This window comes from Sturnira hondurensis, unplaced genomic scaffold (genome assembly GCF_014824575.4).
Source record: "Sturnira hondurensis isolate 20B ecotype Veracruz unplaced genomic scaffold, ASM1482457v3 Scaffold0016663, whole genome shotgun sequence".
Lineage (NCBI taxonomy): Eukaryota > Metazoa > Chordata > Mammalia > Chiroptera > Phyllostomidae > Sturnira > Sturnira hondurensis.
Genome location: NW_028089294.1, coordinates 292,027 through 315,511, shown reverse-complemented (window position 1 = coordinate 315,511; position 23,485 = coordinate 292,027). Strand labels below are relative to the sequence as shown.

The following is a 23,485-nucleotide window of genomic DNA, read 5'->3' as shown; positions in this document are numbered from 1 at the left end:
GTAGCCAGGGAGGAGGGCTAAGAGCTGTGGAGGAGGTGGGGATAAAAAGGAAGGACGGAAAGGGGTGGAAAGCAGCCTCACGTGTAGTACACGAATCAGTCAACTATTAAGGAGAAGAGCTGTAAAGCGCATTGTTTTACTGAATTGGGAAGAAGGGACTTGGGTCTAAAGAGATCCCTACTGGGTTTATATGCACCAGCCCAGTGCTAAGGGGGTGTGGTACTCATCTCAGGGGAGTAAGGGTGTGAGACGGTGTTGGGAAGAGAGCCTCCCAATTGCTCCTGGAAGGGAAAGGCTGGGAGAACCCCGCAGGCCGGGGGTGCGGAGGCGGAGCGCGGGCGCCCAGGGGCGTGACAGGGGAGGGCGTGGGGAAGGCGCGGAGGCACTGGCTGAGGGCGGCGCTAGGACCCGTTAGCGCCCCGCCAGCTCCCGGGAGGTTGATAAAGCGGCGGCGGCGTTTGACGTCAGTGGGGAGTTAATTTTAAATCGGTACAAGATGGCGGAGGGGGACGAGGTATCGCCGAAGCAGCAGCCGCGCCTGGGGCTGCGGCGCCGGCGGCGGACCAGCGACTCGAGCACCGGGGTTAACCACGTCTCGTCCACGACCTTCCTAGGTAAGGGCCGGCGGGACGGAGTCCGTAGGGCCCGGGCGGGCAGAGGGCGCGGGCCGCTAGGGCTCGTGGGCTCCGGCCACGGGCGGCGGGGTCGTCCTCCGTGGCTGGCTCGGCTCTCCACCCGCCACCGCGTCGGGCCTCTGGGCCTAACCCCGCCGCGTCCCGTGCTCTCGCCGCGCGCGTCCTGAAAGGGCGCCCAGCGGGCCGCAGCTCCTGCAGCTGTCGGGTGCACGGGAGGCGCGCGCGTCTGCTCCGGGTCCGGCCCCCTGCCCGTCCGCCGCGTGGCTGCAAGCTGCGTCCGCCCCGACCTGAGGGGGCGGCCGTGAGCCGGGGCCGAAGACCCGTGCGCGGGGAGGCTAGCGGCTGCGGACCTCAGTCCCAGAGGGCTAGGACGGGCAGGGCGACCTGTCACCGGTCGGGCACTCCTTGTCCCCTGTCCCTTGCGCGGAAAGGGTGGAAGCGGTAACTAGGGAATGACGAGCCCCGCGGAGGAGGATGCGGAGCGCGCGGGGAGAGCAGACACCTCACTGACAGGTCGGAAACCTCTCCGGACACCTTTCCAGGAGGGAGCCGCAGTCCGCAGGCCAGGGCTGTGCCCGGCGCCCGCATCCCAGGGCCCCTCGGCCCCCGAACCCATGGTTGCGTGTGGCTAGGATGCGAGTTGCTAAACTGGGGTTTGAGCCCTTGACTGCACGATCACAGTAAAAGTGTCTGGTGCGAAGTCACCTGACCCTTGGCTCCCGGGTTTTGCTGAATTCAGTTCCTACTGTATTTATTCCAGGAGTGCCCGTGCCCCTTCGAAGACGCTTTCGCGTTGGCAGCAGAGCGTGGTGTCCCTTGCAATCATAGCACCGCTATTTTTAGGAGTTTAGCACTTGATATTTCACTGTAGTGTGAATTGTACGCATGCAATTCTGATTGAGGATTTTGATGGTACTTACAGGCATGACGTTTTTCAAAGGCTTGTAAATAATGAAAGTTTACAGCTAGGTCAGTACGGCCATGGCATAGGTAAGAGTTTGTTAACTGCATTAAATAGGAACTTGTGTTTTTCAGAATATTCCCTTCCCAAATCTGATTAAGATCTTGTGAGATGAAATGTAAAACATTTTGATAAGATATTAACTATGAAGAATCACTTTAATAGCTTATGTGAAATACACTTCCTCATTCACCGTAGCCTTTGGACGTGTTGAACATGTTGTCAGAGGTGATGATAACAAATTGTAGAATTTTGGTAAAGAAAAAGAACAGGGAATAAAGTTTATTTATTCTTACCTGCCAACCAAAGCATATGAGAACTGTTTGTTTACACAGAAAAAAAGGAAAGAGAAGTTTTGTCTTAGATCTCTTCTGGTTGGAATTCTCAAATATTTGGAATACTGGTAGATTCGTTAATTTATCTCTTGGATCCTAAAGGATGTGTGTGTGTGTGTGTCTGTCTGTCCTTTTTAAGGTAACCATTTCAGATGTAGTGTCAGCCTGTTTTATGTACTTGCCTAATCAGAAGCATAGCTTTATGACTCAGTCATGGCTGTGAACATTGTTTTTATGCTGTGGCACTCTGAGAAGAGATGCAATTCTTAAGACTTGATGAACAGGGCTCACCATTTATTAAATGCTCAGTCTGCTACTCACAGATTTTAGTCTTTTTTTTTCCTCTTGGAGTTAGCCTTTACTTAATAGTCATTCCTGACAAATGAATACCTAAAGCAGTCCCTCTCCATGCTAATTTGCTCTGAGTCACCCATTACTACATTAAAAATCAAATAAACTTGTTGAGATTTGTGTTTAAAGTAAGAGCAAATAGGCTGTGAATGAGTAGCGAGTTGTCTGTTTTTGACTGTAGACTCTTTGTCTCCCTGTGCTTTCTGGAGAAGTCAAATTGAAGAGCTAAGTTGGGGTGGGTCAGGTGCAATTCCAGTAGTTTAGCTTTAGGAAGATGATTTGTGTCTCTTTTAAGAGAAATGCTTACTCTTTTTAGGGATGTAGGATCTTTATATAAAGCACCAACACTCCTATTTTAATGACTTCGTAGGATGATAGGAATAAGCAGATGTGTTTAAACCTATTTAGTCAAGTGTTTTGAAATCTTTTAAAATTATTTTTGGGGGGTGAGGGAGAAGAAGGAGGATCTGTTTTACAGCAAAGAGGTATTTATTACAAGGAAAATAAACCATGAGTTTAAATTGAGATTCTGGCCTTAAGTTGAGTGTACCTGTTTTGGAATTCCTTTTTCATTTGTTGTTGTGTATAACTTTAGGATAAAGTTTTTGAATATTCACAAGTAAAAGTAATTTCTTGAAATTGTTATAATTTCCCCCCAAATTGTGATATATATATATATATATATATATATATATATATATATATATATATATACACACATACACATACATATCTTTGGATATAAAGCAGCTGCTGAGAGCAACTACTTGGGCGATTGTCACCTAATTTGATGCTATAGTTCAAGAGATTTTAAAAATTGTGATACTTAGGAGCAACATATATTTAAAAAATTATTTATGCTCCATTGGAAGATGTGTTGGACACACAACTGTGAGCAGAGCTGTTACGCAGCTCTCAAATTTAAGAGCCAGAAATGTAAGGGATGAGAATAAAAGTTAAACTTTTTTGTAATGGTAATTTACAGCTTTACCAAAGGAGGTTTTCTCTGCGGTGGGTGCTGGGGAACAGCTTTCTTTCTTTTTTCTTATTTAAAGTGTAATGGTATTGTAGTCTGTGTAGCTATTTTAGGGTTTCACATTTTCATTTCAACACACCTGTGTTGTATGTTTTCTTGAGCATTGCTTAACTAAGGGAGGTAGTGGGGAATATAGAATAACTGAACTTGATCACCCAGTGAATTCATTACTCATGTAAATTTCTTCCCATCCTTTTTCTGTTTTCTTGGCACCGTAATACAGAAGAACAGTTGAGGGCTTTCTCTAATAGCTTTAAGAATGAATAGCTGAAAAAACATCAACCTGAAAATATGGCTATATGATAATACTTGTTACTTTATAAAGCACTTTAAACATCTTGTTTTGGTTTTATTTCTTAAAACCTTCCCATGAGGGAATCGAGTTATTCACCTTGGAGGGAGGGATCGTGACTTGTCATCAGTCACAGAAACTACTCAGAGGCACTTTGTGCTCCTCACTGGATGTAGAGAAGGGTGGAGGCTTTCTCCACTGCAGATTGCCGTGGGACTAGAGATGGCTAGGTAAGACTTTGAATGGAGTCTGAAATCGTAGTAAGGAGAAGATAGGGCTGTTAAAAAGTAAAGGTGGGGCAAGTCACTAAGCGAAGTGGGAAATTTTAAGTAGGAAGGGAAAAGGTAGACATTGTGGCAAGAAGCAGAAGTGATGAAGTAGAATGATTTTGCTTCTTGTGGACATTGAGAAGCCTGTAGTGTTTACAAATGCAAAGCCGAGATAACTATTTTAAAAATGATTTTTCAAATTATTGCTAAGCACATCTCTGTGTGTTTGGCTGTGCACGTATTTGCTGAACTTTGGTAGATTTTTTTTTTTTTTTTTTAGAAAAGTGTTTATAAGTAGCCAATCTCACTACCCACTCTGAAGCAAATGACTAGAAGGCTTTATTGGCAGATAATGCCTATTTGAAACAATCACTAAGTCGTGAAAGAATAATTTACACATCCTATACACCTCAAGGAGATAGTTTGCACTTACAGCTGACCTTGGGTTTAGTCTTCTGGCCAGTCCGAGTAGAATCTAGGTGATTCCCTTGCAAACATACCAGCTTCATAAAAATTACTCATACAATTTGTATTTTTCTGGTTGGCATCAAAATAACTAGGTTACTAGTTACATCAACTCTATTAACTTGGTGAAGTACGTAACTGATGAAAGATGCTAATTTAGGACCTCTACCACGTCTCATCTTTTTATTGCATGAGACTCAGATTGTGGGGTAATGTTTCATTAATCATAGAGAAGAAAGATAGTGTATGGAAAAAAGAATGAAGAATAAAAACCTGAGTGACTTCACTTAAACTCTCTGTGCCTTGAAGCCTATCACATAGGGTAGTGATAATAATCCCTTAACAGAACTGTTGTGGGAACAAATGAGATGACAGGGTACAGGTGTTTTGTAAGTTGTAAAGTTGTCTGTGCTTAAGACACAGTAATATATGTGCAAGATTGTGTCAACTTAACTACTTTGTTATTATGTGAATATTTGCGATCAGAAATTCTTTTCTAATTTTTTTTTGTAATATGGTCAAAGGTGTAGGTTGGGCAAGAGTGATACATAAATTTTTAACTCTATTTGTAAAGTGGTGATAATGTGAATGTTTAGGGTTATTGTGAGTATTAAATATGACAAAAGTGCTTGGAAAACATTTTATTGTTGGTAGTTATTATTGTAATGTGTGGTTATCTATGATGAGACTTTGAACTAAAAGTTAATTTATAAAATAGGTGACTGAAAGGCCTTTGTTCAGTCTTTATTATGAGATAAAAATATGCATCATTATTTCGTTGTCTTCATTTTAATAAACTTGCATTTTAGAGAGTTGTATGTCAAAATAGTCTTCTGAAATTTTTAATTTCAATTAGAAGATCTAATATGAATTAATTTTTTGCTTAAGGTCATGGCAATTTCCAAGAAGAGTGCTTTTTAAACAGTAAGTGTGCCTAATTTAACGAGGGTCGCCTAAAAATGATTTACTTGATACTATACTAATTGTGAATCTCAAAAAAATCTTACTCCCCCTTCATGTAATCGTGTGCAGTAGAGTCACAAGTAGCGATTAGAACATAGTCATTTAACCGAAGACTTCCTTTTGAGTCTGGAAGCTTCTTGTGACGTTCAGAATGGATTCAAAGTGGAGGCTTGGGTTTTAGTTCCTCCTCAGTGACCCCCTACCCGTTCCGCACCTCCTGGTTGGGGTTAATGTCAGCCCTAGCAGACTTACCGGTCTTTAAAAAGTTTTTTTATTATTAAATAATTTGCGATGTCACTCTAGAAGCTTTAAAACCTTCCTTAAACTCTCTAAAGGGGATGAAATTTGCCCACTAAACAAGCTGTTCTTTCTATATTTGAATGCAAGGGTTTATGAGATATTAGGAGTTGGATTAAGTTCATTTTTACTAGAATGGGGTGATTTTTTTAATAAGTTGGAGAGAAATTTTGACAGGAAAATTACCCTTGTTCTCAGATTTTTTTGAAGACAATTACTAATCAGGTCTTCAGAAATTGCTGTTTTTTTTTCATCAGCACTTTAATTTTAAAATAAATATGACTATAAACTCGCTATGTGGAGTTTTTTGCTTACAAAAGAGAGGCTTTTTCTGGTAGGAAAATGGCAGTGCACTTGGATATTGTTTCTCAAAAAATTCTAAAGTAGGCTAGAAGGTCGAGGAAAGGTCAACAATGTAGCTGATGCCAAATGTCTTACAACTTGGTGTTGTGGTAGAGATTACTGCCTTTAAGTTACAGCCAACCTTGTGATGGGACAGGGCTTGTGGGCACAGCTCATTACCTAATAGTAATATGGTAATCCATACTTTGTTGTAGAAGTTTTTCTTTTTAAATTTCAAAAACAATAATCTTTGTAGATACTTGGAAAACCAAATAAAAAGGAAGAAGATAAACATATCAACTAGTGTTAACCACTGCGATGTTTTAGTCTTTTAGTTTATATCCTTTTTTTAAAAATATTTTATTTTTTTATTTTTAGAGAAGGGGGAAGGGAAGGAGAAAGAGTGGGAGAGAAACGTCAATATGTGGTTGCCTCTCATTTGACCCCTACTGGGGACCTGGTCTGCAACCCAGGCATGTGCCCTGACTGGGAATCGAACCAGCGACCCTTTGCTTCACAGGCCTGCGCTTAATCCACTAAGCTACACCAGCCAGGGCCTAGTTTATATCCTTTTTAAATGCGTAATTTAATTCTTCCTAAACTGAGGTCTTACTGTAGTTTTGTCATTTAGTTTTTCATTTCATATTGTATTTCCCTGTGTGATTAAATAATCTCTACGACATGATTATTTAAGTGGCATTGTAGTGCTACTTAATCTTCCTTTTGGATGTGGGTTTATTTCTTGTGAAAAATATTGGATAACCATCTTGTACATAAGTCTTGATCTTTAGGACAAGGTTATAAAAGTAGATTTCTGGGTCAAATGGCATGTATATTTTCACCATTGAAAACAAATTCAGTAAATCCATTTAGAAAAGTTATATCCAGTTATTCTGTCTCCCATTAGGGTTAGGTTTGTGCTTGTTTACAAAATACCTTTGTTTACAAGTGGGCATTGCTATCTAAAAAAATGTCAACACAGGTGAAAATGGGGATCTTACTGTTCCATTTGCATTTCTTTGATTACAGTTGATACTGAAATTTTAATTGGGTAACTGAATGCGAATTATTTTTAATTGCATTTTTATATTCTTTGACCAGCTCAGTGTTTCTCTTATTCATTTGTAAATGCTCATTTGCATAGAAGAAATTCCTTTTCATATTTGCTTTTTACTTTTGTGGGTTTGTTTGGAGAAGTAGTATGCTTAAAAAGTTTAAAATGTTTCCATATTAGTGTTTTTCTTAAATAGAATGGCAACTTTTCAATTTATTGATTTATTGTTAGTCTCTTCTGAATGTTTAGGTATGCCACTGGAGGGTTTTTTGTTTGTTTTTTTTTTTTACTTGAGAAAGTTTCTTTAACTTTTAAATTCTTTGTGAGATACTGCTTATTCCTCTTTCTTTTTAAAGCCATGGATGTTTGCTTCAGTGCCCAGTGGTGTGGTAGAAACTCCAAGTTCAGGTGCTGGGTTCAGATCACCACCACCACAAGGAAGCTTTAGCTTCCTTAACTTAAAACACACACACACACACACACACACACACACACACACCTTCTCTTTCTAGAAGTTTAAGATTGAAAGATAAGGTCTTAAAAGCATTTGGCGTGTATTGAGTGTTCAAAGAAAGTTATCCTCTTTTCAGGGTAAAGGAGAACCTTAAGGGGCTTGGATTAGTGATCTTTGGGGAGTAAAGAGGTGGGTGGAGGAGGGACAGCGGATGGAGGACCGTGCTTAGAGAAGAACTAGCTTTTTTCTGTTGGTATTATAAGTTGGCACACCGAGCTCCTGCCTTAGAAAAGGGTCTTGTGGTTGCTTGTAATGAACACCTATGTAGAAAAGGGCAGAACTGACCGCTGCTCTAAGCTTTCATGGGGATGGGAGGTCAGACTTTATGCATATTTGTGAATACAGTTTATCAGTAAGTTTATACTTTCAGAAGTAGTAATTACTGTGTGCTAATGTTGAGGAAGACTTATGGAGAGTGGTCTTTGTCAGGCCTTGAAAAATAGGTGGGTCTTAGCAAAGCATGGGGTGTATGACTTGTTTGAAGATAATAAAGATAGGCAGTATGTTTAGTAAGTTTTTTACAAAAGAGTTCAAGCACTTGTCTCTACTTTTCTAAGAATTTTTCCAAAAGGGTTGCTTAAAAATGTATTTAAAAGCAATTAGGTAGAGGCAGTTGAAAGAGCAAATGGTGTTAGAACATGTGTAATCAAAAAGGAGTATGGGCTGTTTTTCTGTACCCAGGTTGAGCACAGAATTGATTTAAATACCCAGAAAAACTGTAAAACTGTCTGAATAGCCCCAAATGTGGCTGACTTGTTAAGAATTTGGAGATCTGTTTCCCCCTGTTTTTGAGCATGTGTATTTATCTCCCACAAGAAACCCTGACGTGTACTTTAAAATTGTCAAACTAGAACGAGGATGAAAGGAGAGTATGGTGAGAACCTTTGACTTTCTTATCCCTTTGGTTTTTCCAATTACCCACATTTTATTTAGCTGCAAGGATGTTTGTTTACTTTTGGCAGTATTCCCTTCTTAAACTGGTGCTCTCTTAGTAGGAATTTTGCTTGTAGTGAGCCAAGTTTGGGATTTGAGTGTATACTTCACTTTTCTTCTTTTTAAACTGCTGCTTTAATGAGTCATCCGAGGTAGAGAGTTGTGGCATAATGGAACTTCAGGGTCTTATTTCCAGAGTCTTGGCAGATAGATACCTGTTTGAGATTTGTCATGAAAACCCTATTCTAAATTTAAGCTTGGGTCCGTGTGTGTGCGTGTGTGTGTGTGTGTGTGTGTGTAATGATTCCTTTTCTAACTGGTTATCCCAAATTTCAGTAGCTCTTCTGTGGGTTTAAAATCTTTCAACTTAGTACAGAGTTAAATTGGGGACCAGAAAGGGAATGTTTAAACTATTTGTCTGGTTGATGGATTCCTGATCACTGTCAGAAAACTTTGTAGTCATTGTATCAAAAATACTTTTGGAGATGAAAATTTAGAAGGTGTGTTCCAAAAAACATGGAATGCTTTAGTGTTACTTGTTGCCTATCCACAGAAGGGGGTTCAACTCTTGCATGCATTTCTTTCCCTTTGTACTGTCGCCTTCTGACTCTGGGCTTCTCATCCTATACTCAGTCTCTTCCAGTTGCTTTATATCTGATTTCTCCATTTTTAGACTCTCATTACAGTGCTTACTCACTCGTCACTTTCAGCTTATCTCTGTAACATGGCTTTGATCTTACCACTCCTCCGATTCCAAAACTTTCCCTGACTCTCTTCAGGATAATGCCCAGCACTCTTAGTTTAAACTTCTAAGGTTATCCTTAGTCTGATTTTCAGGGCTCAGAGGGCTATAGCCTTCTCCAGGATATCTTCATTAATAACCCTAGTTTAAATAATCCATTGTAGCACTTTCTTTATACTGTCCTTTTATGCTTTTTTTGTGGTAGACCCTTGAGAGTTAGGACTATATTATTAGCAAACGGTACTTCTCTAGTATCTGTCCAGCATAGTGTCTTGCTCCCTAATTATGGCTTGAGGTAAGGTAGGGTGGGGACCTTCCTTGCTTATTCATGGCACATTGTATGTGTGCACCAAGCATTGTGTCAATGAATATGAAACAATGAGCTACACGTTTTCTTACATATAAATATATGAGCATATCTTACCAAAGATGGGCAAATATAATTTTACTGCATCTTATATTTTAAAAGTCTACAGTGTAAAACTTGCCCTTCAGTAAAGTTTATGAAGGAAAAAGAAATTGTTCCCCAAATGGAGGACTATATAAACAAGGTGCTGACTGTACGATTAAGTTTTGACAAGGAAGTTTTTGGAAAAAGTAAAGGGAAAAATAGCTGTATGCTAACATTTGTTATAAAGATAAGAGAGAGCCCTGGCTGGTGTGGCTCAGTGAATTGAGCGGCCTTCGAATCAAAGGGTCGCCAATTGGATTCCCAGTCAGGACACATGCCTGGGTTGCAGGCCAGGTCCCCAGAAGGGGACATGGGAGAGGCAACCACCCATTGTTTCTTTCCCTCTCTCCCTCCCTTTCCCTCTCTCTAAAAGTAAAATATTTTTAAAGAGTAAAAAAATATATAGATGAGAGATATACCCTGCTTTTTGTTAGCAAATTGTATTTTGGTAAGTTTTTAAATTTTTTCTGGAAATCTTGAGCACGTAAGAATTCAGCTTTGACTTTATTCAACAAACTTGTTCACTTGGCACAGTTGGAAGATGATAAATTTGACTATTTTTGTACAAAGACCTGAATGTGCATCCATACTGATTACTTAAAAATGTATGTCCTTGCAAATTGTTTAACTTGAGCCTCTATTCTTTTTTAAAAATATTTTATTTATTTATCTTTAGAGGGGAAGGGAAGGAGAGAGGGAGAGAAATATCAATGTATGGTTGCCTCTCATGCGTCCGCTGCCGGGAACCGGCCTGCAACCCAGGCATGTGCCCTGACTGGGAATCGAACCTCGATCGTGTGGTTTGCAGGCCTGTGCTCAATCCACTGAGCTACACCAGCCAGGGCATCTCTATTCTTTATATAAAGGAGGAAACTCATCACTACCCCACAAAGTGATTTTGAAGATTATGGAGATGATATGTAGTTATTAAAGCACTCTGAATAACATAACTGTCTTCTTCCCTCTTCTATAGTAAAAGGTACAACTAAAATAATTTTATACAGTAAATTATCTTGAGGAAAGAGAAAGTTACTGATAATGTCTCCATTATGTCTTTTCTTCCAGAGAACCACTTTTCCCAGTTCTCTGCTCAACTGTTTCCTTATTAAAGGCTTGCTTGAGCATTCTTGTATAAAATCGCAAGCTCTGCTTCCATTTTTCTTAATCTATTTTATTTTTCCTCTGTAGCATCTAACTCCAGCTAATGTCATATATTTGTTTTTTATCTCCTCACCCTTAGGATCTAAAAAACTCCTAAGGGCTTGTGTGTTTGTTTTGTTTACTACCAGATCTGCAGTTCTTAGGACCATGTCATAGGTGTTCAGTGAATATTTATTGAGGGAATCGAGACTTATTCCCCATACCCGTCCCCACTCCTGTGTTCTTTTTATCCCCTGCATCAAAATGACCTTGGTTGTTTTTGTGGGGTGCTTGTTTCGAAGGTAGATTATTGGACTCTATACCCGATTGGCTGTATCAACCCTGGAGGTAAGGTCTAAGAATCTGTATTCTGAATAAGCCACCCAGGCGGTTCTTAAGCTCTGATGTGCATGGGACTTACTGTTTTATCGTGGGGCTGTACCTAATTAAATATTGACAGTGAAATGCAGTTGTAGACGCATGTATAATTAAATTACAGATGAATTGACCATTCTGTAGCAAAGTTTATTGCCTTTTGATCTCTCTAGGAAGAGTTATGTGTATCTGTAGTTTTGATTCTTTTGGTTACTCTAGTTTTTGTCCAGAAATCCTGTTAATCCAGGTCTTTAAGGATCTAGAAATCTCAAATGCTAGATGTTTATCAATTCACTTTTCCCAAACAAAATAAAACCCTTTAAGCCCACACATAATCTGTATTTGTCATTTTTTGCTGGTGATAAGAATGGATGAGCTGATATCAGGGATTTAAGTGAAAGGCATCATTCCGAATTGGACTGATTTAGTCTTTTTTCTGTGGCTGTACCACTGGGGAACAGTGGTTGATCCTATAGCATTTAAAGGCAGTTTGGTATAGAGGAAACAGCTCGGGCTTAATATAAATACCTAAATAGAAGTCTTGTTGCATATTTAGTTGTAACATCTTTAAGAAAACTTTTTAAACTTTTTTGAATATTCACATCTCTTCTGTCTGAAATGGGGATAATTGCTAAGTCACAGGGTTGTTGAGAGGATTCCTGTCACAGTGGCCAGCATGAAGTCAGAGTCGTTTGATAGATATAAATTCCTTTCTCTGTGGAAGTAAATCCTGAAGCAACTTTAAATGCTTCATTAAAAACAATTGTAACGCATTTTGAACTTGTAAAAATGACAGAAAACTCTCGTAGATGCCCTGAGTACCCATTGCATAGATCTAATAATAATACTATTTGCTATATTTATTTAGAATTTTTTTTGAAAAGAGAAATAAAATGTTACTGTACAGTTAAATGGTTCTCTCAACATTTCTTGCCTTCCTCCCCTCTACAGATATATGCCTATATTTAAAATTTTTTAATTTATTTCTTTTTAGAGAGAGGAGAAGGGAGGAGGAGAAAGAGAGAAACATCAATGTACTAGAGAGCTGTCAATTGATTGGTTGCCTCTCGCAGGCCCCCAGATGGGGACCTGGCCCACAGCCCAGGCATGCGCCCTGACCTGGAGTCTGACCGAGAACTCTAGGTTTGCAGGCTGGCGCTCAATCCACTGAGCCATACCCGCTAGAGATGTATGCCTATCCTGAAGTGGTATATATGTTTCCTGGGTTTTCAGTAGTTTTTAACATGTCTATGTGTTTTTTTCCCTAAGTAATATATAGTATTGTGCTGTATTAAAGTTTTTTTAGTAAGTGGCTTAAGCTGTGTATTTGTGGCTTGATTTTTTTATATGACATTGGTTTTGAGGTTTATCCATGTGTATACATTTAGGTCTTGTTAATTTCAATTCTTTGACTATTTCACTTTTTATTTATCCGTGGGTATTTAAGTTGTTCCAAAGTGGGTTTTTTTGTTTGTTTTTACAATTACAAACAATACTTTGGTAAACAAGGGACTTTGTCTCTTTCTTCCTGTGTGTATGTATAAGAATTCCAGTCAGGCTCTGGCTGGTGTGGGTTAGTGGATTGAGAACTGGCCTGTGAACGAAAGGGTGGCAGGTTCGATCCCCAGTCAGGACACATGCCTGGGTTGTGGGCCAGGTCCCCAGTAGGGGGCACATGAGAGGCAACCACACATTCCTGTTTCCCTCTTTCTCTCTTCCCCTCTCTATAGAATAAAATAAATAAAATCTTTAAAAAATAATTCCAGTTAGGGCTGTCCAACCTGGGACCCAAGGATGGCTATGAATGTGGCCCAACATGAAATTGTAAATTTACTTAAACCTTTTTTTTGCTTATCAGTTTTTGTTTAGTGTTTGTGTATTTAATGTGTGGCCCAAAACAACCGTTCTTGGAGTGTGGCCCAGAGATGCCAAAAGGTTGGACACCCCTGGAAGTTACCTAGAAATTAAATTTAAAAAGTTTCACTACTGGTGAGTGGCGGGGGAAAAAAAGATTTCACTACTGTGTATTCTTTTTAAATATTTGGATCAGGGAACAAAAGCATGCCCTGCCACCCCTCAAAAAGAACAGATGCAAGACTCTTGGGGTGACTTGGGTGAGATTTTCTGCAAGACTTTCTTTCCTTTAGAAGAAAATAGAGAAGAACCTTAATGAGGACTCTTTAAGTTGCACAGCCTAAATAGAATTTTTCTGAATTTGTCCTGGTGCTCAGAGTCCTCTGAGCCGTTATTCATTTTAGCATCTCTAAACTAGCCAACATAATTGACTTTGTAAACTCCAACCTCATTTAAAATATGTAATTTAAATTAACGTTAGTTGAAAGATTTTTTCTTATCTCAAAGTATGCTGATATTCAAATAATATTCTTTAAGAACTGGCTAGTATTTGATGATAAGCTTAAGTATTTATAATGTTTTACATTATAATTATAATTATAAGAAAATTTATAATTTTCTTCCTCTGTTTAGATAAATGCGTAAAGGCATTTTTATGACTCAGTATTCTTTAAATGGGAACAGCAGAAATTCTGTTACATCAGTGCTGGTTACTATGGAAACAGTAGATTTCAAGTGGAAAAATAATATGTGAATATTACAGGAAAACAACTTTTTATTTATGTCCTGATTTGATAGTAATTAAGGAAGGAGATGAACTACATTGTATACTCTTTAAAAGCATTTTTAAAACTTGGTGATTTAGGGTGGTCTTGTTGACCAAAGGGGCAAAGCTAATAGAGGAAATTACCTGAAGGGGTTCACAACAGGCTTCCCCAAGATACGCCTTTTTGGCCTGTGGATTATTTTGAGCTGAAGGTAGGTGAGGCCCTACCCCTTTTTAACTGTCTCAAAGAACCCCACTGAGGGGCCTTGCCCATACTAGAGAGTTAGTACCAGACATGACCTTTTATGACGTACAGGGCAGGGCAGACTGCTCATTAGGGAACTTCTGTGCTTGCCATCCTGCCAACAACTTTCCTTTCCTCTGAAGCCTCAAGGCCTCTTGACCTCATTGCTGGGCTCCGTGTGCCACGTAGACCTCATTTTACTTTTCTGTCTCTGAACCTGTCGGATGTGGGGTTCCCACACGTATATGTAATTAAATTTGGTTATTTTCTCTTTTTAATGTCTCGTGTCAATTTAATTGGACCAGCTGGAAGGACCTAACAGGGTGGAGTAGATTTTCTTCCTTCCCTGCATCCCTGCTATCTAACACTGGTCATAGGTCCTCTTTAGGAGTCTGTCAGGGTTTTATTTTGGCAACTTGCACTGTGGTTCCAGTTTTGTATGAGAGAAATTTAACTTTATAAGTTCTTAATAACATTGTTTTCTAGAAGCAAACGGTTAAAACCTTTTTTTTTTTTTGTAGTACCTGTCTGATTGGCTAATAGCTCCTTCTGTCTTTGCAAAAAACAACAAAAAACAAAACAAACCCCAATCCAAAAAACCTTTTTAAAAAAGATTTATTTATTTATTTTTAGACAGAGGGGATGGGAGGAAGAAGAGAAACATCAACATGTGGTTGCCTCTCGAGCACCCACTGGGGTCCCACTTGTGAACCTGGCCAGCAACCCAGGCATGAGCCTTGACTGGGAATCAAACCAGCGATCCTTTGGTTTACAGGCTAGCACGCAGTCAACTCAGCCACACCAGCCAGGGCTCAGAAAACAACAAAAACAAACTTTACTGAAGTCAAAGTTCTAGGACTGCAGGTATCTGGGGCGGGGAGGGAAGTCCAGCACTGTTATAAAAGCTCACCCAGGTGACTGGTGATGATGCCACGCCACTAATTTTCAACTCTAGCTATATTTCATGTCAACATATTAAAATGTTTTTTAAAGCATTTTTAAAAAGATTTTATTTATCCTTAGAGGAGAAGGGAAGGAGAGGAGGAGAGAAACATCAATGTATGGTTGCCTCTTGTGAGTCCCCTGCTGGGAACTGGCCTGCAACCCAGGCATGTGCCCTGACTGGGAATCGAACCTCGATCGTGTGGTTCACAGGCCCGCGCTCAATCCACTGAGCTACACCAGCCAGGGCTCAACGTATTAAAATGTTTTTTACATTCACATTTTTAAAGTAGGGATGTTCATGTATACTGCCTCTATTCAGGGACTTCAGTAGCTAGGATGGAGTGGTTAGTTGTATCATAGCATTAACTTGTCTTTCAGGAAGAATGTAAGGTTTTAGTTTAACTTGAAAGCTTTTTTCTTCTGTGAAAACTTTTAACATCACTAGAAACTACATAAAATAAAATAAAAATGATATATACCAAACACCTGTAAAATATTGTGATCCTGGGTACCCTGTTATTTTCTGAGGACCAGCATGGTTGGTATTTTATTGGAGTTAGAATAGAAATGTGCAGTTTCTGGCTCTACCCTGGATTTACTGAATCAGACATGCATTTTAACAATATCTCCAGGTCTTTCATATGCATGTTAAAAGTTTACGAAGCACTGCTATAGAGGAAATAATACTAAGTTAATAAGACCTGGCCCTTCAACAGTGATTGATCTAGGTGTATGTTTTCCTCATCTTTACAATGGGTAAGTTTGGCTGTATGATGTTCAAAACCCCTGTGAGTGATATGTTAGGTTTAATTTTAAGTACAGTAAGTCCTTACTTAACTTTGATTGGTTCTTGGAATTGCAGTGAGATTATGGATAGTGAGTTTACCATAAGCTAATTAGTGCAGACAAGAGTTAAGTTCCTATGACACATTTCTGGTCCTGAAGACATCACCAAACTTCAAAAGAAAGACCCAAAACACTTTGAATAGTATATATTGAAACAAATGTGAGTTGTGTATACATTTAAAAAGAATAGAAGCAAGAGGTGTGGCTGGTGTGGCTCAGTGGATTGAATGCCAGGTTGCAAACTAAAAGGTCACTGGTTCAGTTCCCAGTCAGGGCACATGCCTGGGTTGTAGGCCGGGTCTCCAGTAGGGGGTGTGTGAGAGGCAACTACACATTGGTTTCTCTCCCTCTCTTTTTCCCTTCCTCTCTGTCTAAAAATTAAAAAAAAAATAGAAACAAGGTTATTATTTCCCAACACTATTCCAGTTCAGGGTAGCAGGTGGCCTGAGCCCATCTCTACAGCTCAGGGCATGAAGCAGCCCTGCACAGGACACCCTTCCATTGTAGGGTCACTCACATCCACACCCCCACTCACTTAGACCGGGACAATGTAGACACACCAGTTCACATAATGTGCACATCTTTGGGATGTGGGAAGAAACTGGAGTACCTGGAGAAAACCCACACAGAGATGGGGAGAATGTGCAGGACTCCACACAGACAGTGGCCCCCAACCCTGTATCGATATGTTTTTTTCTCATTAGTGTTACGATGAAACTATTTTAAGTGAAACGATGTTGTTTGGGGGTCTGCAGTACTAGAACTTGAATGTCCTCATGTGTCATGACATTCGTAGTCTAGGGAGTGTATGCATATTCTATTGATGCTTAAATTTAAAACACTTGTAGGAATAAAGAAGTCCCTTACCAATATAAAAAGTTATATTTTTAGTTCTTCAAGAAAAAAGTATTAGTAACCTCATAATTCCATTTTATTTTTTAACCAAAATATTTTGGCTTGATGAAGTACTGGATTCACAGGAATTCATTCATAAAGGAATAAATTTGTCACCATTAGAGACACACAGAATTATGTTTTACAGATCCTGAATTCAGGTCAGTAGAAAATACTTTCAATTGAATTTCAACAGTGTCAGAATTGATAGCCCCAGTTTTTCATGACATTGGAGTGTAATATTCATGGGCAATTACCCTTGAAGGGGACAATGCTAATTAGAATTTTTTTTCCTTGAAAATGATTTAAATTGGTTGTATCCCTTTATCCTGCTCATTTAATAAATGAAAGTGCTAAGGGGGTAGGTTGGATTTGATATTTTTTTCAAAACCTGCTCTACTTAATTAATTTACATAAAATCCACTGATTTTTGAGTATCATTTGATGAGTTTTGACAATTACATAGTTTTGTAACCACCATCACCACAATAATGATGTAGAACATTTCCATCATCTCAGAAAGTTCTCTTGTACCCCTTTATAGTTGGCTTAGCTTGGGCTTTTATACCAAATTACTGTAGACTGGGAGATTTACACAACAGACATTTACTTCTCAGTTATGGAGACTGGAAAGTTCAAGATTAAGGTCAGCAGATTCAGTGTCTGATGAGAGCCTTCTTTTTGATTTGCAGATAGCTGTCTTCTTGCTATAACTTTTTGGCGGAGAGAGATCATCTCTCTCAAGTCTGTTACTAATCTCATTCCTGTGGGTTCCACCCTCATGACCTACTTATTTCCCAAAGGCACTACCTCCAAGTACCGTCACATTGGGGATTAGAACTTCAGTTTATGAATCTGGGGGATGTGCGAATATTCAGTCCCTTGTACTAGTCAGTTCTCTTCCTTTACCTTCTGCTTCTGACAGTGACTGATCTGCTTTCTGTTACTTGTAGATTTGCTGTTTCTAGAATTGAATCAGACAATACAATATTTTGCATGTGGCTTCTTTCACTTAGTATGCTTTTTAGATTTGTGTCATTGTGTATTTCAGTAGTTCATTTCATTGCCAAGGAGTATCCCTATTCATTTTCCAATAAGTGAACATTTGAGTTGTTTCCAGTTTACGGACATTGTCAATAGAGGTGCTTTGAACATTCATGTTGTCATATGTTTAATTCTCTTTTAAGTACATAGGAGTGTGATTGCTGGTTGTATGGGGCTTGTGTAACTGTACATAGCGTATTGCCAGAAAGTTTTTTAAAGTGGTTGTTACCATTTTATACTCTCACCAGAAATGCATGTGAGTGCCAGTTGCTCCCACAAACTCACTTGTCAATTTTAGCTATTTTGGGGAGGGTGTAGTGGTATCTCATTATGGTATTAATTGATTTCCTTAACATGTAATGGTGTTGAGTATATTTTCATGTACTTATTGGCCATTCATATATCTTCTTTGGAGTCTATTAAAATCTCTTGTCCATTTAAAAATGGAATTGTTTTTACTGAGTTGTAGAAATTATTTATATGTTCTGAATACTGGATTCTGATTAATGATTTTCATGTCCATCATGGGGAATATTGATCTGTAGTTTTGTTTTCTTGTAATATCTTTGTCTGGTTTGGGTATTAGGATAATAATACTGGCTTCATAAAATGAATTGGGGAATGTTCCCTGCTCCTTTTTCCTGTAAGAGTCTGTGTGGAATTGGTATAATTTCTTTCTTAGAAATGTTTGATGGAATCACCAGTGAAGCCACTTGGGCCTAAAGTTTTCTTTATAGGATACTGAATGGATTTGATTTTTAAACCTGATTCTTTTCAGTTTTCCCTGCTAAAAAGTGAGTGCCTTCTTTAGCCAACTGCTAATGAGCTTAGAGAAGTTGTAACATCTTGCTTGCAGACGTTAGGGGGCAAGAATTGATGTGTATTTAGAACTACTTCTGGGGAAGTGAGTTGAGGTGAACAGGGGGATAGGCACAGATTTTACAGTCACCTGTCTTGTATAGTTTTTGGATCCTCCGTTGGCACCCTTCTGCCCTCGCAAAAACCTAAATGCTGTGGAAGTAGAAGAGAGGCTGAGAAAGTGTAGAATATTTGAGAGGCTTTCTCTCGTTTCTAATAGCACTGGCCTGTGCTGTGTATCTTTTTGTATTTGGGTCTGCTTCGTCTCCTAATAAAGTCTTCATTGGATTCACTACTTAAAAAACCTTCTATTATGGAAATTTTCAAATATGTACAGGAAACCATGTAGACATATGTCCCAGATTCAACTATTGTTAATATAATGGAGGCTTTGTTTTATCTGTTCTCTCATAGCCAGCTTCCTACTGTGTTATTTTGAAGCAAAGAGCAGATTGTATGTTTTGTGTCTTTAAAAGATTAAAGTTGTTAAAAATATAGCATGGTACCCTTATCACACTAGAAAAACAATTCTTTAATATCATACATCCTGAGTTCATATTTCCCTGATTGTTCCAATTTTCTTATGGTTGCTTTGCTTAAACACTGCATTTAGTTGATAAGTCTCTTAAGTCTGTTTTTTGTAGATCCTTTTTCCCCTGTGCAACTTCTTTGTTCATGTTTGTTTGTCCAGTGGGATTTCCCGTGTCTCGGAGTTGACTGACCCCGACTCTGTGGGGGTGGTGAGGGTGGTGAACGTGTCTCCTACACCTCCCTCCCTGTTGTCAGAGCTACAGCAGCGGTTCCCAGCCTTCTTCACCTCACGCACACGTACACTGTTCACTGAAATTCTGCAGCACACCCAAAAAAGGTTTTTTTGGCAGTCTGACAAAAAATAGGTATAATTTTAATTTTTTTACAAAAATAATAATAATTAGTTAGGAAGAAACTTTTGAAGAAACCAGGTACCTATATTTGTTTATAAGACAGTGGTTTTACACTGGCATACTGCAAGAATTTTTAAACCATGCAATACCTGAGTATTTATTCAGGGCCACTGACTTCTTTTCCTTTGGATTGTCAAAAAAAAAAAAAAGCGACAGCTAACACAATAGCTATTTGGCATAAATGAATCAAAATTATATCTATTTTTTGTCAGATCGGCAAAAGTATTTTTTAATGTGCTGTAGAATTTTAGTAATTAGCTTATGTATGCCATAAGATGAAAAAGGTTGAGAATTGCTGATATATCCCATCGGCTTTTCACCCAGTAGTCTCAGTTATGGTGCCTTGCTGCCTTTTTGAAGTTCCCATTACTGGACACTGAAGACTATCTGGAATCTGTTTGTGCGGGACCTGAGGTACTACATTGGTTCCTGGGTAAACAGTCTTAAGTCAGACAGGTCTTTAGTTCCTGTGTGTGTTATTTCTAATTGGGAATTTGATTTAGGACATCTGTTTCATTGTCTATGATAGTGGTTCTTGAAAATAAATGAAAAGAATATTGAACAGTCTTTTAAGAACATTTATTAGGATACAAACTAGATATTCATATAAGTAAATTATTTAGTAATGGTTATATACTTAATACTAATACAGCCTTTTAAAGAATTTTTCTTAATTGGCTAAATTAACTGAGGCTTCTTAGAGTCTCTTCAGAGGTTCTTTTAAGAGCGATAGATATAAAGTGCAACTTGCAATACCCTCTTTCCCTGGTAGAATTTTTTTTAGCAAGCATAGGAGTTGTAGATTATTTTAAAGACCTTAGAATTATATCCAGAGTTATTGTCGTCTAGTTCATATTTTTCTTATTGATGTGTTAAAATTGTGATAGCAAATGCGAGAGAAGTTTTTTTTCCCAGTGATTCCTTGCTTTCCATTTTGGAAGTGCTTTATTGCTGAACCACTATGCATGAAATTGTAGCAGGTCAAGTTTGCTCTGAGATTCTGCATTGCTTTTTCTTTCTTGGCTTTACTAATGCATTCACTTTCTGAGAAATTTTGTTTTGTTGATAGTGATCTCAAATAGCAATTTCTTCTCAACTTCCAGGTAACATGACTGGAAAATTCTTCAGTGCATTTGTAATGGCAGTTAATACTTTCCACTGAATTTCATTGCCAGTCAGTTCTGTTCCCAAACCTCTCAAACCACCTTTTGAGCTAAAAACTTATTCCTTCGCCAGTTCACCTATCCAATTTTTAATTATTTTGAAGACTGTAGGTTGTGCCTCTCTGTAAGGAAATGGCCTCTTTGGTTCAGTTTTATGGATTTGCAGATATGTGTATTCTGTCCAGTTATCCCACATCATTAATCAGCCTGTCACATTTAACAAGAGTTACTGGTAATTGTACGGACTCAGAGATCTATGCTTCTTCCTTCCTTGTCCTTCACAGCTGTGATTTGTTGAGCATGATAGTTTGAATCTGGAAGATAATTCATATTCTTTTATTCCTCATTTCCATACCCTTTAAAATGCCATGCTTTATTTTTAGAGTGTCAAATGTTCTATTTCTAAAAAAATTAGACATTATGGTGGTTTACTTTATTTTTTGAGATCATAATAAAAGCAAAACAAGTTCTAAAATTTAAGAAATCTAAAATTTAGAAATTTATAGAGAGCAGAGGACATATATGTGTGTTAAGAACAACTCCATATTTTAACTAGATGATTCACATCAACTGATTGCCAATGATACTTAGTTTTTAGTTGGCCATAGTATTTATAGTTATGAATTTGAATTTTAATCCTTATTGTGGGAATCAGTTATAAAGCTCACAAAAGCAGGGTAGGGTTATTGAAAGTAAAGCAGTTTCAGTTAGGCTTTGTCAGTCTGTAGCCGTGGGACCTTACCAGTTTTGCTGTTTGTGGTCTGTTTACAGCCAGTTCCAGCTCTTCACCCCTAGTCAGTTGAGAGAACCACATGGTATTGCTTTCTAATGTTAAGTTGAAACTTTGACCTAAAGTTTTGTAAGATGTAAATCAAAGATATACAAGGAAATGTATGACAACTGTTAATTTTTTATGAGCTCTCAGCATTAAATTATGTACTATATATAAAATATCTCAATATATTCTTAAATATAAGAGCAGCACATAATCTTTTTTGAATTTAAAAACTATCTGCAAAATACTGTTAAGTATTTGATACTTTGCTAGCATAGAATTAAAAGGACTTCTGGCTTGTAATTTACACTATTTTCACTCTTAAAGAGATCTAGATTATGAATAGATAGTTCATATAAAAGGAAACAAATGCATGCATAGATACATAGCCCAAGTCAGATATGTGCATATTAAATCAATATGGGTAATGTGACTAAAGAGCTCAAGCTTGAATTTTATTTATATTTAGAAAAACTGAAGTAGTTTTGTCAGTATAGATGCAAATATGAATGGAAAATTATTTTTTTGGCATTTGATTCTGTTTTTGGAAAACTTTATATTTGGAACATCTTGTATATGTGAAGCTACTTTTGGTTGTAAATTTTATAAAATCTCTTAAGTGATCATTCATTTTTCAGTATGCACTTAGTGACTGAATTAAAATGTTCTGTGAGTGTAGAATACACAGTGGATTTAAAAGACACTGTGTAAGAGTGAATATTTAAAATATTGATTGAGTCAAAATGACTAACGGATATATTGGGTTAAAATAAGATTATTAAAATTATTTGTTTTGTGAATTATCTGAATTCACCTAATACTATAATAAATTGAAATTTAACTGTGTTGTACATTTCCTGGAGTGTTTCCTTTTTTTTGCATGCAAATAGTTCCCCTGTTAAATCTGTATACCATTGAAATCTCTTGTTCTTTATATTATCTTTTCACCATTTGCAGCACATGTTGAAGTAGTGTTGATTTTGCTATATGTACAGTAAAAAGGTGCCTTGTAATGTGGAGGTAAAGGCTTTGCAGATCAAATAAGCTAGCTGTTTTTTTCCTGTAAAGAGATTACAAATTCATTAATGTGGGTATGTAATCTTTGTTCGGAGCATAGTGGTTGTGTGGATAAAGTGTTGGCCCACTGCTGACTAACAGTGTGGTGGTACTCAGTGGGCCGGCTGTCTCCTGGGAGAGGAGGGACTGTCACTGCAGTGAATGCGGTGTGTTCCTGAGACCGGAAATTGGCACCTAGTAGACAGGATTAAGGGGAGAGTCTCTTAAAAATGTCGATGTGGGAGAGGGTAAGTTCCCATGGAGTACCTTGCTGCTCCATAGGATGAAGCAAGGAAGAAGTCCAGACATGCTCCATTACTTCTGAAACTAGCTAAGTGGGGTTTTTTGTTTGTTTGTTGAAGAACAGAAACTTCAACTTTGGAGCAACTGCTGTTCACATTTAGTTGTTCAAGTTAAAAGCTTAATTGAGATAGAGGCCATACTTAGTCTTGCTGTTTATCTGTGTATATAGTGGGAAATCTTACTGGCATTGTTGGTCCTATTATAGAGGGAATGAGAAATCCAGTATGTATTGGAACATCAGTTGTAACTGTTTTCAAATGGTTATAATGGGGAAAACGGGGGTGGTGTGGTGTGGGAAGTAACTGAAATTTTGCTTTAGTTGTGATCCTTTAGAAAAAGTCTATAATGCAGGAATTCAAGTAATGTGTTCTCTTTTTAAAATTCTAGGTGAGAATTATGAAGATGATGACCTAGTAAACTCTGATGAGGTTATGAAGAAAGCATGTCCAGTACAGATTGTTCTTGCTCATGAAGATGACCATAACTTTGAGCTTGATGAAGAAGCTTTGGAGCAGATATTGTTACAGGAGCACATTCGTGATCTTAACGTAGTAGTGGTTTCCGTGGCAGGAGCTTTTCGTAAAGGGAAATCATTTCTCCTGGACTTCATGCTTAGATATATGTACAACAAGGTGAAT

At 38.3% G+C, this 23,485-nt stretch overlaps 1 protein-coding gene across 4 annotated transcripts in view; it reads left to right on the top strand.

Annotated features, from left to right (window-relative positions):
* Window positions 1-459: 459 nt before the first annotated feature.
* The window catches only part of ATL2 (atlastin GTPase 2), a 48,148-nt gene continuing 25,122 nt past the window's right edge, over window positions 460-23,485 (top strand). For 2 of the 4 annotated variants that reach the window (XM_037066882.1, XM_037066881.1), the window contains exons 1-2: window positions 497-614; window positions 23,235-23,479. In XM_037066882.1, the coding sequence (XP_036922777.1) occupies window positions 497-614; window positions 23,235-23,479 (363 nt within the window). Of the gene's footprint in view, window positions 615-964; window positions 1,149-23,234; window positions 23,480-23,485 lie in introns of those variants that run through there. The other 2 variants (XM_037066880.1, XM_037066883.1) reach the window with 2 other exon arrangements.